This window comes from Stenella coeruleoalba (assembly GCF_951394435.1).
Source record: "Stenella coeruleoalba genome assembly, chromosome: 8".
NCBI lineage: Eukaryota > Metazoa > Chordata > Mammalia > Artiodactyla > Delphinidae > Stenella > Stenella coeruleoalba.
Genome location: NC_137154.1, coordinates 77453620 through 77468710, shown reverse-complemented (window position 1 = coordinate 77468710; position 15091 = coordinate 77453620). Strand labels below are relative to the sequence as shown.

The 15091-nt window shown below is 35.8% G+C and overlaps 1 protein-coding gene across 6 annotated transcripts in view; it reads right to left on the bottom strand.

Annotated features, from left to right (window-relative positions):
• The window catches only part of YAP1 (Yes1 associated transcriptional regulator), a 109508-nt gene that overhangs the window by 92609 nt on the left and 1808 nt on the right, over positions 1 to 15091 (bottom strand). For all 6 annotated transcript variants that reach the window (XM_079930352.1, XM_079930350.1, XM_079930354.1 and 3 more), the window contains exon 2: positions 13083 to 13333. In XM_079930352.1, the coding sequence (XP_079786478.1) occupies positions 13083 to 13333 (251 nt within the window). The remainder of the gene's footprint in view (positions 1 to 13082; positions 13334 to 15091) is intronic.

The following is a 15091-nucleotide window of genomic DNA, read 5'->3' as shown; positions in this document are numbered from 1 at the left end:
ATCCAATTTCATCCCTTGATGACAAAAACCCACAATGAGACCATTTTGTTTTATTTTCTATCACTATTAAAAAAACAAAACTCTATAGAGAAATGTTGTTAGGTAGGCAACAAAGTTACCTAAACTTTGAAAATCAAACTCCTCTCAAACATAGACTCCAGATCTAAAGGCTATATACATTATCGTGGAATTCCTGTAATAGTTATCTGTTTCTGTGAGCTTAAGCAAAACTGCTGGACAAGTTCTGCATTTGATAAGGTGACCTGATTTTAACTAACTAAAAGGGAGTGGGGGATGGAGGAGTCACTCTATTCTTGGATGTTGAACTATTTCCTGAAAACTTAAAAACTAGCTTCTGTTCTATAGTCCCTTAATAATCTGTTAAGAAAGTAGGTTGAGAATGCTTGAAACCTTCCTGCTCTTTAAAAAGTAAGCAATTGACAATAATTGAAGAGGGCAAACTCCGCACGGCAGCAGTCCTGAACTCTTACTCTGCCCAGGCTGCAGGGTGGGGGCCTTAGTGACTGCTGGCATGTCATCACCGACTTGCTCAGCAACTTTGCTGTAATGGCTTCAAATTGCAGGCCTGAGGAAATGCTCCATAAATAGCTGCTCTTTTTTCTTGTAAAGCCTCTTCAAAGACCCAATAGAACTCCACTACCAAAAATGGAGGAGTAACCATGGACATTTAAAAAAAAAAACAACCCTCAAGAGAACAAGTAGGAATATCCTGCTAACCAGGTTACTCATTTTGGGAGTATGAATCACAGTGCTGAAATCTGATCCACTGTTTAAATTCAACTTTTAGGTAACAAAAATTACAAGGGATTAAGTCAGTTTTTATAATCATGCAATTTCATGAAAAGGAAAAAGAACTGTTGTTTTTATAGGCCTTTAGAAAAAGGGATGTATACTAAGTTTGAAATTAAATGTTTGAGAATGTCTTTATTAACTCCCAGTGGAGCAGTGCTCCTTCATGTCCATTCATAAGCAACCTGGAAACCTAGACACTTGTGGTGTGGTCACAGAAAACACTTTGGGGAAGCAGCAACCCCATAAATATAAACTTCTAAGGTAACTGTGAGCACTCATACCTCCTGCACTACTTATGTTTATAGATACTTACATATATGTAACTTGATAATTCAGATAACTTACTAGTCTGTAAATCAACAAAAATTCAACGATCAGTCAATTAACAAACTCAAATCTATTTGCAATAACAATGAAGATTGTTCTTACTTGAATTCAAGTAGGGAAAGAAAGCAGCAATGTAGTGTTTAAATCAAACACAAGTAAGTACCAGGAAATCCAGGTTCCATTTCTGCTACAATTTTCCATGTGAGTTCATGCCTTAGTTAATTTAAACAAGGCAGTTTTTAAAAATAAAATACCAGAGTCAAGTTTTAGAAGAGAGTTACAATTAGATGTCAATTAGAATTCATGGTCTTAAATATAAATGCTGACATGTAATCAAAAAGCCCATATTCTGTCTAACTTACTGAATGGTTTATAAATAACTTGACTGATTTGATGGCATCTCAAGAGGAAACACTTACCAACTTATATTATTCACCAAAAATGAGATTTTACATGTTAACGGTATAAACTGTTTTCCGGTGACATGCTTTACCCTGAGATTTTCAGGCCTCAGGTGATAACTCACCAATCTTGAACATTATTTTTTAAAAACTTCCAATCCAAGTGTGGTAGGCTGAAAAACATGGCCACCATATTTTGCAGTACCTCCCATCAAGAGGCAGTCTACTTCCCAAGCCCTTGAATCTGAGCTGACCTTGTCACTAGCTTCAACCAACAGAATGTAGGAGAAGTGACATTATGCAATGGCCTCAGAAGGCTTTGCAGCTTCTGCCTTCATCCCCCTAGAAGGCTCCCACCAACACATAAGGAAACCTCTGTGCCCAACTGGGCAACCACCTACAAGCCAAGAGGACAAGCCTCAGAATGAAACCTAACTTGATCTTAGACTCCACAGCCTCCACAACTGTGAGAAGTACTAGGTGGTAGTTTAAGCAACCCAGTCCGTGGTTTTTTGTATGGCAGCCCAGTTTAGTAAGTCAACCAGTGAGAGCAAATGACCTCCATGTGGCTTAATATAAAACAGCTGAAATCCTGATGGCCTAATATGTTGCTGTCAAATATACTCAATTCTTAATTACTGGAATTCCTGAAACTCCCAACATCCTTCCAAAACCATGTTAAACTGAGTTTTAGGTAAAGAATTCTGGCTGCTCTGTGTCCCATAGAAGTTTTATTAATAAATTTAAAATAGGAGTGTTTTAAAAGACACAATTTAGCTTATAATAGTGATAGGCAGAATATTAGATTTGTTTTACAATTTATTTTAATAAAATTAATATGCACTCAAATGTTTATTTGGTTTTGGTAATGTACAATGGACTAAATTATCTGATTCTGCCTGTCTAAAACAAATTCTAAAGCTTAATTTAAAAAATTCTTTAAATCTCTGAAAGAAAATGTTTCAGCAGCTTTCCTACCAACTTTAAAAAGTAAAAATTGTAACTTTTTACAGCATATTTTACTATTAATTCAATTTGTCCAGCAATAATATCAAGGAATGAAAAGGGTTTATATTCATTTTGCGAATTCTAATAAAGTTTACTTGGTAAACAGATAAACATTAAGCTAAACTTAAAAGTACCAGAAAAATGAAAACAATCCCTTTTAACTAGCATTTCCTGACAAATAATATTGTCAAAAATTAGCCAAAAAAAAAAAATCTTAAATAGGCTGTAACATGAAAATAAAGTTAAAAAATGCATACGGGATACAACTATATTTGACAATGTTCATGTAATGATGGTCTGTAATAGATGGTCTTCACTTTTAAAACTTTGTTTTTTCCCAAGCAGTGAATAAAACCATGCCATTTAGTGGTTTTTCAAGTGTTTTGATATTAGAATTGTTTTTTTAAATGCCCAAGGTCAGAGTGCAGATTTAACCACAATTAATAACTTAATTTTGATGAAAGTAAATGCAAATATAATTTATATATTGTATAATATATTATATTAGAATACATTAACATTACATAATATGTTAGATGCAAACATAATTCAAAACGGGAAGGGCAAGCACTTTGGCTGTTACCAGAAAATCTTTTTGCAGCTGTCTTTTGTTTCCCCACTTCCCATGCCCCCACATTCATTGAGCTGAAAATGCTAATTCTATAAGCATAACTTGAGTACTGTCTCTTCGAGGTCCCAATGCCACAACCTCATTACTTCTCCCCTGAATTCCCATAGTAATCTACTCACTGGTATCATTTTTACACCTACATAATTTTATTTCTTATTCATTTAATTCTAAAGCAGTCAAATATTCCCTGTCCATGGAACAAATCTGTAACCCTAAAGTAGAACTATTATTCATTTATACCCTAAAAATAAGCAATTATCTTTCTTTTTTAAAAAATTAATTTATTTATTTTTGGCTGCATTGGGTCTTTGTTGCTGCGTGCAGGCTTTCTCTAGTTGTGGCAAGTGGGGGCTACTCTTCGTTGAGATGCGAGGGCTTCTCATTCCGGTGGCTTCTCTTGTTGTGGAGCACGGGCTCTAGGCACGCGGGCTTCAGTAGTTGCAGCACGCGGGCTCAGTAGTTGTGGCTCACCGGCTCCAGAGTGTAGGCTCAGTAGTTGTGGCACACGGGCTTAGTCGCTCTGCAGCATGTGGGATCTTCTCCGACCAGGGATCGAACCCGTGTCCCCTGCACTGGCAGGCGGATTCTTAACCACTGCGCCACCAGGGAAGTCCCACAATTATCTTTTTTAATAGTTGTAGTTATTTGAGTTTAAGAATAATCTCAAACTTACAAAATTAACTTTAAAAATACACAAGTAAATACTCTAGCATCTTTTTAGCATGGAGTTACACAGTAATAATAATTAAGCAGGGACTATAGGCATCAATCAGGGTGACTATCAACCAATAGACTGAAATAAATGAGCAGCCTAAGGGACATCATCTACCAATAAATATATCAAGAGCTACATACACAAGGCTGAACAGAGAAGACAAAATCTATCTTTATTGAGCTTATAGTTAGTTAGCCTCCACAGCTTCTCCATTGAGAGATAGTTAGCAATGAAAAGGTAAACAAGATGACTTGCAATGAATGGTGTCTTGAGACCCACCTGGTCTATCAAGACTGATATATTATTAATATTGTCCCAACTCTACAGAGGGGAACTCAGTGAACCCTTAAACAATGCCTGCTACATAAAACCAAGAGGTTAAGTGTTTATGAAATGAAGAGACCACTAAGCACACATACTGAATTCAAAGAAGCTAACTAAGAATAAGCAGGGTGAAAGAAACCACAACCACGTTAATGTAAGTGACCCAACACACACCACCCAGAACCAAGTGGGTCTTTTTTGAGCAAAATCACCCTGTGTTTGAGGGAGTAGAGGGAGCTGGGCAAATTCTTATCTGTAGTGTGATGGGCATTAACTGAAAACTGAAGAATAGACAGGTACACAAAGGGCATGCTTTGTCTTCTGTGTCTGAAGGACAATATTGTGTTTGAGGACAATAATATTAATTTCACATATCATTGTCTAGAAACAGTGATTATTGTATCACCCACAAGAAGAGATTTGTACCAGTCTTAACAGGAAAGTCTGCACACCCTCCGGCTGGGAGGGGTTAACAGATCCTATTACATCATCTGGAGCTCATCCAGACTACACGATTTCAGAAACATAACCTGTATCAGTCTGAACATGTGTAGAGGAAAAACAGAAACATCTGTATTTTGGCCAACTCTTCCACAGATTTTTATTTTTTTCCATCTTAGAAAAAAAAAATTAGCCAGGAGAGCTTGGTAAATCTTAACTGTGACCCTATCACTGGTAAGGATTAGTACCAGGCAAGGTCTCAGAAATCTCATTTAGCTCATTTCTAACATTAGTACTTTGCTATTTTAACACACTTCTTTACTTATTTAACTAAGTTGTGTTAATTCTGTTCCATTCCTCTACCCCATTCAACTTAATACCTTTTACAACCCCCAGGTATCCGCCTTTTCAGTATCATTTAGCACTCTTCTCTGATGTTAGAGTGTTCTGGTCTGATTTTGCATTGGTCAATTAAGATTTTATGCAGATTTTAAAAGGTTTGCTTCCTCCTCTTCTATAAAAAAATGTCCATATGTAACTGCTTTTTAACTACTCAAGGAAGAGATTGCTGGAAAAGTGGATCTGAAGAAATTTCACTTGAGATCAACAACAAAGGGTCCTAACACATCTCTGTTACTACCTATAGTGAATCCATTTTAACCTAAACCCAGTTTTCATAAAATTCTAACTACTTACATCTCCATGGTTAGTTTATATGTAAAAAACACTCTATTACTATTACTCTATGACATCTACAATGGCCTACTGAAGACAGCACAGGCTACTTTTCTGAGCTATCAAAAGAGCACTTGCTAGGGAAAGCAACAACCTAAACTAAGATAAAACCAAGTTATACACCTCTGGGGGTTAACCTACATAAGTATACCAATAACTATTTAATGAACTTAGATATGCATAAATATTTTCTTTATCCTACCATCTATATTGATGAAAACCAGCTGAAAGGAAGGAATGAAAGAAAACAGATGCACTGATTTCATAAGGCTATTTTACTTTAAAGCCCAACTTTTTTAAGTTGTGTATACTAGACAAAAAACTTGAAAATGACATAAAAACAGATAGGATCAGCTCCATTATTCTATGTACTAATAGGAATTAAGTCTCCAGTCTCTCTGCCCCTTCACACTATTTCAGAATCCAAACCCTCTGAACAAATTCATACACTGCTGGATGCCAAGCACCCCAGTGTCAAAGTACACAGTTCCCCCCTTTAAGAAAATCTAACATATGAAGATTTAAAGTAGCAAAACCGATGCTGAAGACCAATGTCACTGAAGTAATCATTTGCCTGGTAAAAGCATTTATTTAAGTACTGATTTAAAAGTGATCCTGTAGGGACTTCCCTGGTGATCCACTGGCTAAGACTCTGTGCTCCCAATGCAGAGGGCCCAGGGTTTGATCCCTGGTCAGGAAACTAGATCCCACATGCCTCTACTAAGAGTTGGCACGCTGCAACTAAGAGTTCACGCGCCACAACTAAGACCCAGCGCAGCCAAATATATAAACAAACAAAGAATAAATATGTTTTTAAAAAAAACTAGTTAAAAAAAAGTGATCCTGTAATATTTAAGTCAAATAATACGAAATTGGCAGTAGTTACTGTTTGGGGCTTAGAAAACTGGCAACTTTATAGAGTCAACCTAATAATTGCAAAATTGGATTCACAAAAATCAAGCCTACAAAGAACTTTTAAAAATCTATTGCACACCCCCTCCCTGGCCTAAGCAGGAAATGGGAAATTCATGTTCCAGAGAAGTAGACTAAGAGGATCTGGATTCACATACCTGGCACAGCCAAGAGCAAGGATGAAACCCCACACTCTCAACCCTAAAACACTGGCTCTCCATCTTAACACCCATTACCACCAGCAATGCTCTCTAGAGAGGGGACTGCCAGATTTTTATCTGGAGAAACTGACCACTACAAGAGAACCTAACAAAGATAATGACATTTAGGGCCTCCCACAACTTCAGGGCCTGGTTGGTTCCTGTTACATTACTCTCCAGTGAAGCCTACTTAAGACATTGAAAGCAGAAAATATTTAAAAAGAAACACCCACTATAATATCCTTAGAGAGATATTATATTACTACATCCATGAAATAAGAACAGCATGTTATTAAAAATAACAAAGGAACAATGAACTCAGAAAAGATTCCCTGGAAATTAAGAACGATAAATACCTTTTTGGGGTGAAAAAAAAAACTGAAAAATTAAAAGCTAAAGTTGAAGGAATCTCCCAGAAAGCATAACAAAAGGCGGGAAAGATAAGAAAATTCAAGAGTTATTCTGACAAGCAGGAATTCCAGAAACAGCGAAAAGATTAAAAAGACTGGAAGAAATTATCCGGGAACTAATAAAAGAAATCTTTCCTAGGACCAAAGGACAGTTAGGGCAACTATACTGCAAAACTTTAAAGGGCACCACTCACACTGAAGACTGAGTTTCCAAACAATGTAATCTTTACAATGAATTTTAGGGCTTCCCTGGTGGCGCAGTGGTTGAGAGTCCGCCTGCCAATGCAGGGGACACAGGTCCGTGCCCCGGTCTGGGAAGATCCCACATGCCGCGGAGCGGCTGGGCCCGTGAGCCATGGCCGCTGAGCCTGCGCTCCGCAACGGGAGAGGCCACAACAGTGAGAGGCCCGCGTACAGTTAAAAAAAAAAAAAAAAAAAAAAAATTTAAATGGTAGTGTAACGTGTTCTATAAATATGGAATTTTTAAAAGGGGGGAAAATCTCAAAGGAGCTGGAAATGTTTGCCTCTGGAGAATGCAAGCCATAGATAAAGAAAAGTGAGTTAAAACTGCTCTTTTTCATTATAACCCTAAGAGCACTAAGGGATTTTCTGAATCTATGTATATGTTACTCCCCTAAAATTAAATTTCAAAATATATGTTTATAGATAAGACTATATAAACAAGTATGTTCAACCATCTCTCCTTGGCAGAAGAATCTAGGTGCTTCCTCCCAAACTTTCTCCTTTCCTGAATTTTCCAATTCTCTCTAATGAACATGTGTTACTTTTGTAATTAAAAAAATACACCTTATTAAAAATCCACAAAATCAGATACATGGGGAAAGAAGCGAAGGAAGGAAGAACTTTTATAAATATAAAACAAAAGAACCCCACATTCATGCTTGTACAGAAAAAAAAAATCCACCTCTTACCCCCACCTCCTAGATAGGGTTTAGCTCCTTCCCAAAACCCTGCTTCATACTACAGTCACTTCAGGATATGTGAGAAGTTACATTTCAAAGAACTTCCTAAATCCACATTCAATTGTGTGAAAGCACAAAGTAGCACTCTGAAGAAAGCCATTTTTACTCTGAAGCCCAGATCAACTAGTCTATAGTAAGTTTTCATGCATGTATCAAAAAGCTCATTCTCTAAAACGTATATTTACTGGATAAAGAAAGACCTTACTTTAAAAATAATCAAAAATCTCCTCACCTTGGGTTAAGTAAGAAATTGAAAGAGGAAGAAAGGAGCTTTTAACAAAATGTACCCTCACCACCCGCAAAGCAAGACCCAGCTGAAAAATCTGAAAAGTCTATTGATTAACACTATCCTGTGAAGAAAAAAAGAAGCACACTAAAGTGAAAATAGGTAAGTAACAGCACTAACCACAAATAAAGCACTGAAAATATTTGGTGAAAGAAAACAGCAATATTTTAAATAGATACGCCTATTTGCATTATTTTGTTAATTTGCAACATTATTCAGAGAAACAACATCTTATTATTTGATGTGTTAAAGATTATGATGCTTCTCATGCTAAAAGCCAAATAAGGATTAAACTACTGACCACTTTTGTGTAAAATATTAAAGAGAAGGGAATAAAAAAAGACCATTGTGATTTATACCAAACTTCTTTTGTTTGCTTTTAGAAGGGGTGAAGCCCTACGCAAATAGAAGTGCTTCCACGGTAGCAGTACTTGTTCCCAGGAAACTTGGTGCTACAGTACTTGAGCAGAACCACGAAGCAATTCTTCATAAAAACAGCAACGTCCCTTTCGTGGCTTGAAGTTCCGATCAATCCTCGAATCAGAAGCCTTTCTTGTAAAAAGTGCATCACTTAGTAACCATAGTTATTGAACCACACAGCTCTTTAAGACCCTCCTTTATACAATGCTACTCAACTACTATTAAACTTTCAAGTCATAATTAATGGCTAAATTATGCTATTACTGAAGGTAGCAAATTAAGTTTGAATAATCTTAACTGATTTTTAAAACAACTTCACTTTGATTTGCCCTAAGCCTAAACTTCACTAAATATTTTGACAACTAAAAGGTTAGATTTAGAGTTTACCTCTTCCCAAAAGTCTTAAGATAAAATACATTTCAGAGTCATACTAGCATTACTATTTGGGGATGCTAATTTACATTATTTTTCCAACTATACTGTAAAACATTCTTCTACATTACTAATGAAGACTGATCTCAGGGTTTCAAAAACTTTTTAAAGTTTCAACTATTTGAATATTACCTAGGCTTTTTTCTTTATAGTTAACATGAAGCTTTGGGGGAGAAATATGCTTTCAATGTTACTTTTTAAAGAAAATTTGCCTACCATCTTGCAGCTAATTGAGTTTGCTGAAATTAAACATCTAGTTTGATAAAGGTTAAGTACTTTTTTAGTTCACTCTAAAAATACTCATTATTTCCCCCAGTAAATAAACTAATCTCTATGTTCTATTTACTGTCACATCCACTATCTTCCAACTGTTTTGTTTTTTTTTTTTCTACCACTGTATCCAACAGATTCACCAGCATTTTTCTACCTAAATCACTGTGGCACCATGGGCCATTCTTCCCCGGGGTGCCCACCCACCAAGCAGAAGCAAGCATTTTTTCTGAGAGCTGAGGGCATACTTTTATCTCCTTTCTCCACTCAGCCTCAATCAGCAAGATAAATGGGCAGGGACAGTCCTTCCCTCAAATAGGGAAATACTCTGCTTTCGGATTTTTAAAACAAGTATAATTGACTTATTATATTAGGGAAATGTTTTGTGATTGCAATTTCAACTGTTTATGGTTATTTTTTTCTTTTGGCAGCTTAATCAACAGTTAAGGGCAATATTACAAGCGTTTCATTCTTAAAGGGAAATCATTTGGATTACATTTGATATAACAAGAAACCAAAAAGAGAACAGCTTATTCTCAATGAAACTGTTCCTTTTTAAAACATCTAGTCTTTATTACGGTAACAATGTATACACTGTATGTGTTCATAGTCTTCTGCTGGGCAAGTGTTTGGGAGAAGAAGCAAGACCAAATTACGATAACAAGAAACAGTTTGATTCATCTCCTTTAATTGATACATGTCTGAAGTAGCTTTAATTAGGGCAGTGGAGCATTCACTTCTGAAACAAGATACATGGTCAATAGAAAAAGAATCAAACCATTTGTAGCAATTAATAACACCTGCAAGGTAAGTTCATTTAATGTTGGAATATTGGCTGAGTTATATGTTGCAGAATGCAAAAAATCTCTGAAAAACATACCTTTTTAAACTGTGAATCAAGATACTCAATAATTTTAATAAAATCCCAGCCACAAGAAACCTTGAATCTTCAAGGATTAAAAACACTGAGGCCAGTTATTCAGAAAATGATAGATAGTAGAAATGAAACAAAAATGACTTCTTAAAAATTAGAAGATTATTAAAACAATGCAAATCTCCACACTTCTAAAATTACTGGATGAGATTTCTAAAATCAAATTATAAGGTCCTATATGGTACATTTTACACAAGAAGTTCTTTGTATGTGGTAATAGTTGCAAGGCATCAGAGTCAATAAAATAAATCTGAGAAGTAAGAGCACTCCTTGTAACAAGAAATATTATAGAATACTAATTCAGGAAGTTATTCAGCAGCTTATAAAGAAATAGGAAGTTGTTGACCAACTACTTGAAGAACTATTTCCTGTAGGAAAACTATAAGACAGATGAAGAAAGCAATAATTCTCAGAGCAATAAAAGAATTATTTTAAAATAAAGCTCAATACACAATGTTGAAGAAATTAGTTTTAAACAGTAAATTCAGTAGAACAAATATACCCAATATACAGACTAAGCTTTTTAAAAATACTTCACAATCATACCAGAACTTGAATATGTGTCATTGATAAATGTAGCCAGTACCATACTTCCTCCTTATCACTTGCCAACCTAAGGTACAAGTCTTCCTCGGAAAATCTCACTGACCTAGGCAGGGCTTTAAAAATCCCAATAGTTGCCTACCTATAATCCTTCAGTAATTATGCTGCCTTGAAACAATAGGATGGGCCAACTGACTTCAAAGTCATTCATCTAAGGTCGCAAGACAACAACTAGTTGTTTCCCTGCATTTCCTGACACGTACCAAATAATCAATGATTTTGCCTGCTTTTACTGACCAAGACACATCTAACAGGGAAAACATTTCTATTCCTGAAGGTTTGATATGAGAAAATTATTCCATGGTGTCAAAAATCTTCATGTTTCTCATATAATAAATCTACTTTTACTTCCACGTGAGAATCCCTCAAAAATCTTAAAGAATAATCATGTTTATCTCTCTTCTTCCCAGTTTTTCATTTCCATGGTAACCATTATCCATATGGCATAATTTTCGTATCATTTTGTCCTGGTTTACCTTTGCTACAGGCTCACTTGAGCGGGGTGCTTGGGGTGGTGTGGTGTGTGCGTGTGTATACCCTTCATTAATCCATCTTTGAGAGAAACACTTCTCAAAGGAAGAACCATTGGAAACTAAAAAATAAAGTATAGAACATTTCAGGTCAAAACAAAAAGATCATTCAAAATAATAAAAATGTAGGCCCATGTCACCTAGAAGCAATTATTACAAGATACAAAAGACTAAAAGAGGAGCATAAATGTTGCTCTTTAATCATAGACTTTTAGCTATAACATCAACCAAAGAAGAGAGGCAAGCCAGCTATTAAGCTGTTTAAAAATCTCCCCAGGTCAGCATGTGACCCAGCAGGGAGAGGTTCAAAAAAGTACAGCCTTTCTTTTTCCTAACAACCTGGTTTGTTTCCACTCCTTTCCCTTCAAGACACATCCCTCACAGCTAGTAGCTCTTTCAATCATTTACTCTGGATGTCTGCTTGAGAACAAATAATCTTGCTCATGCAGATGAGTCTGCCAGACTTGTGTGTACTTTCCAGTCTCAGGCCCTTTATTGTTCTGGTTGAAACCTGACCCTTTGAAATGGATACCAGGACACCAGAAAACGAATTTAAAATATAAGAAAAAAGTTGGAGGAAAAGGGGCAAAAAACTGCAGAAACTTTTTAAGATCAAACTTTTTCCTCTGCTCTTCTAAATAAGCTTGTCACAAAACTGTATCTTACACTGCAAAGTAACAATCTGCCCCAAAAGACAATCAATATAAAATACTAAGACACACAACAAAACAATATCATTATTGTATTATCTGATCTAATGAATAAATGTTACATTTCCCTTAGGAGTAGACTGTCAGGACAGATCACAATCAAAACTTGGACTGTTTTTTACTTTATTATCTCAACACGATTAAACAATACTAAGTAAGCAACTTTCTGAAAACATCAATTTCAGTCTATAATAATTACTTTTAGGAAACATTTTGTATATACTTATTCCAAACACACCAAATAAAAATATTAAGGTCCTACCTATAATTTCAAAACAAGAAGGGACGAAATTCTATTTTGATCTTTTCAGCTTCAATGAAATTTTGCCATTTTTTTAAACACACAAAAAAATAAGGCTGATAAAAACAAATAACCCAATGGCTTTGTTTTTGTTTTCCCAGAGAAGAGAGATTCTGTTTTGAAGGCCTGCTAGCTCGAAGAAGTTTGACACTGAGCTTGTATATCAAGCGGGAAAATTCATATTTCTCTTTACCCTTTGAGGGAAAAACAAACTGGTAAATCACATCAAACTGCAGCTAAAGGGTCTGTCATCTCACAACCTAAAGTACTATAATATTAGACTCCTAGGAAATTCCTCCTTATTTTTATAGTTCTCTTCTACCAGTAAAATGGTAGAAAAGGTAAGTAGTACTGCACATACTCATAAACCTATGCCAGCCCCAAAACTCTCACAATTTGAAATTCTTCATGGTATCCTTTCAGTTTTGAGCTAGGCTAGTTAATAGGTTTGGCACAAACTCAAAAGGAGAACATCCAAATTGCCACAAAATAAAAGATTATTAAAAGGTTATGAACCAGGAATCCATAAAGCTTTCAAAACATTACCTAAAGAAGGTATTTAGCTCATACTGAACTGAAAAAAGAATTATGGAAGATATAACTGAGCTTGACATAAATATTAAGTACAATATAAAAATAAATGACGTTTTATATCTTTGTACCAGAAAATTATCTCCTACCATTATTTTCACTTACTTTAAGAAGTATCTCTGACCAGAAGATGTCTTTGCCATCTCCCAGCCCGCTGGCAGAGGTACGTCATCAGGTATCTCAAAAGAAGACTGTCTAAGGTGTTGAGCAGTGGGTGTAGCTGCTGGGCCAGAGACTACTCCCGTGGGTGTCAATGTCCCAGGAGATACGGCTCCCAGCTGCAGGGAAGCTGGAGAGGAATGAGCTCGAACATGCTGTGGAGTCAGGGCCCCTGCAGTGCCTGCATCAGTACTGGCCTATTAGGAATATTAAAACAAAGATTTCTTAAAATTTGCTTTCAAAGAGAGTCCCTTTAGATTTCTTAGATAGATATTTGGTTGCAATGAAATTCTAAATCCAAAGGCACATTTCAACATTTAATATTTGACACAGAGGAATACAGGTTTGCAGATGGATACTTTTAAATGTTTACGTGAAGGCCAAGGCAGTATGGGTGCTTTTCCAAGTTCTAAAATGTTCTAGGTATAAACAAAACCCAAGGAATATAGCTATGGATTCTTTTTCTTTCTTTTTTTTAAACTAGGTTTTACACAGTGAATGTTTTTTCCAAGCCAAGTCCTAAACACACAACAGTTGTCATTTTTTTCTCACCATGGACAAATGTCATCAATAAAGCAACCATCAAAATTTATACAACTTTTAAGGAATACAAAAGATCCAGAAACATCCGAATATTCTTAAAAGCCTCCTAATGAATGAAATAAAAACCCAGCCATATATTTGTACCTAGATGATAAAGATGCCAACAATTCCATTACAATATAACTTAAGAATTTACAAACATATTTACAACTGTGTAGTAGCAGAAAAAATCCTGAACTCAGACCCTAAAGTTCTGGGTTCCAGTCCAAGCTGTCTAGTGTGACACTGAACAATATCATAATCTCTGAGCCTCAAGTTTTCTCGTTTGTTAAATAGCTTTTTTTCATGATGGAAAAATGAGTATATGAATTTATATCCAATAATTTGTGAACAATAGTATTTACAACCCACATTTGTAGTATTCATAATCTAGTACAGTTATTTAAATTCCTTAACTGAAGAGTTAGGGTTTATCAAAAAGTTAGAATTTCCTAGATTCATATAGGCAAGTAAGGAAGACTAAAAGCAATCAGCAGATGCATCTATGCCTTGATGTTAAATCATGTACATTCTGAGTTTCCAATCAGAATGAATTAGGACTCATTAGCAGAAATAAAAAGTCAAATTTATAGATGCACGACACTTGGATAAAAAAGGCATTAAAACAAACAAAACTACAATAGATTATGAATAGTATGAATCCATAAACTGCTGATATAAATTACTGTGCAATTATTTACTAGAAAAATAAGTATTGCAACTTTTAGTTGCAATTCTTTACGGCTTATAGATGCCACAAAATGGGGAATTCAATCTCCTATGGGTATTATACTTTCAAAACATATTAACTAACAGCATAGTCGTGTAGACTGTGGGGTGCAATGCCAACACATTTTTACCCATAATGAGTCCAGAAACTCATTTCCAGGGGTAAGAGAAAAAAGCATACCTAAGTCTACTTCTTACAAATTGAAGTATTTGGGGCAAGCTGCTAAATTGTTTTTCCTTCCTCTTCCTTAACGCAGGTTTTTGTCAGCAGGTTAAGTGAGTTTTTCTGAGTTCCAAAACCCCTTGGTCTGAGGCAGGAGAACACACCACAGGCCTGCTGCAAATAGGAGGGGCGATGGGAGTGGGGCGATAACTGTTCTTCCCACTCAAGTTACAGACGAATGGACTAACTACATCGCAGTATTTGGAAAACCAATTAACTTCTGGACAAAGTTCCTATGCTGAAGTTTAGCCTGAAGCAAGCTCTTTTTAAAAAAGTAAGGAAAGGAATAAAAACCTACACTAAACAAATCTTCTGGGACAGGTCAGAATGTTAACACTTTCATAATAGTTTCACTTTAATGTTGGATCACGTTGACAAAGTAATCGAACGTTGTGTATGTGGAACAGCCATGTTCATATCC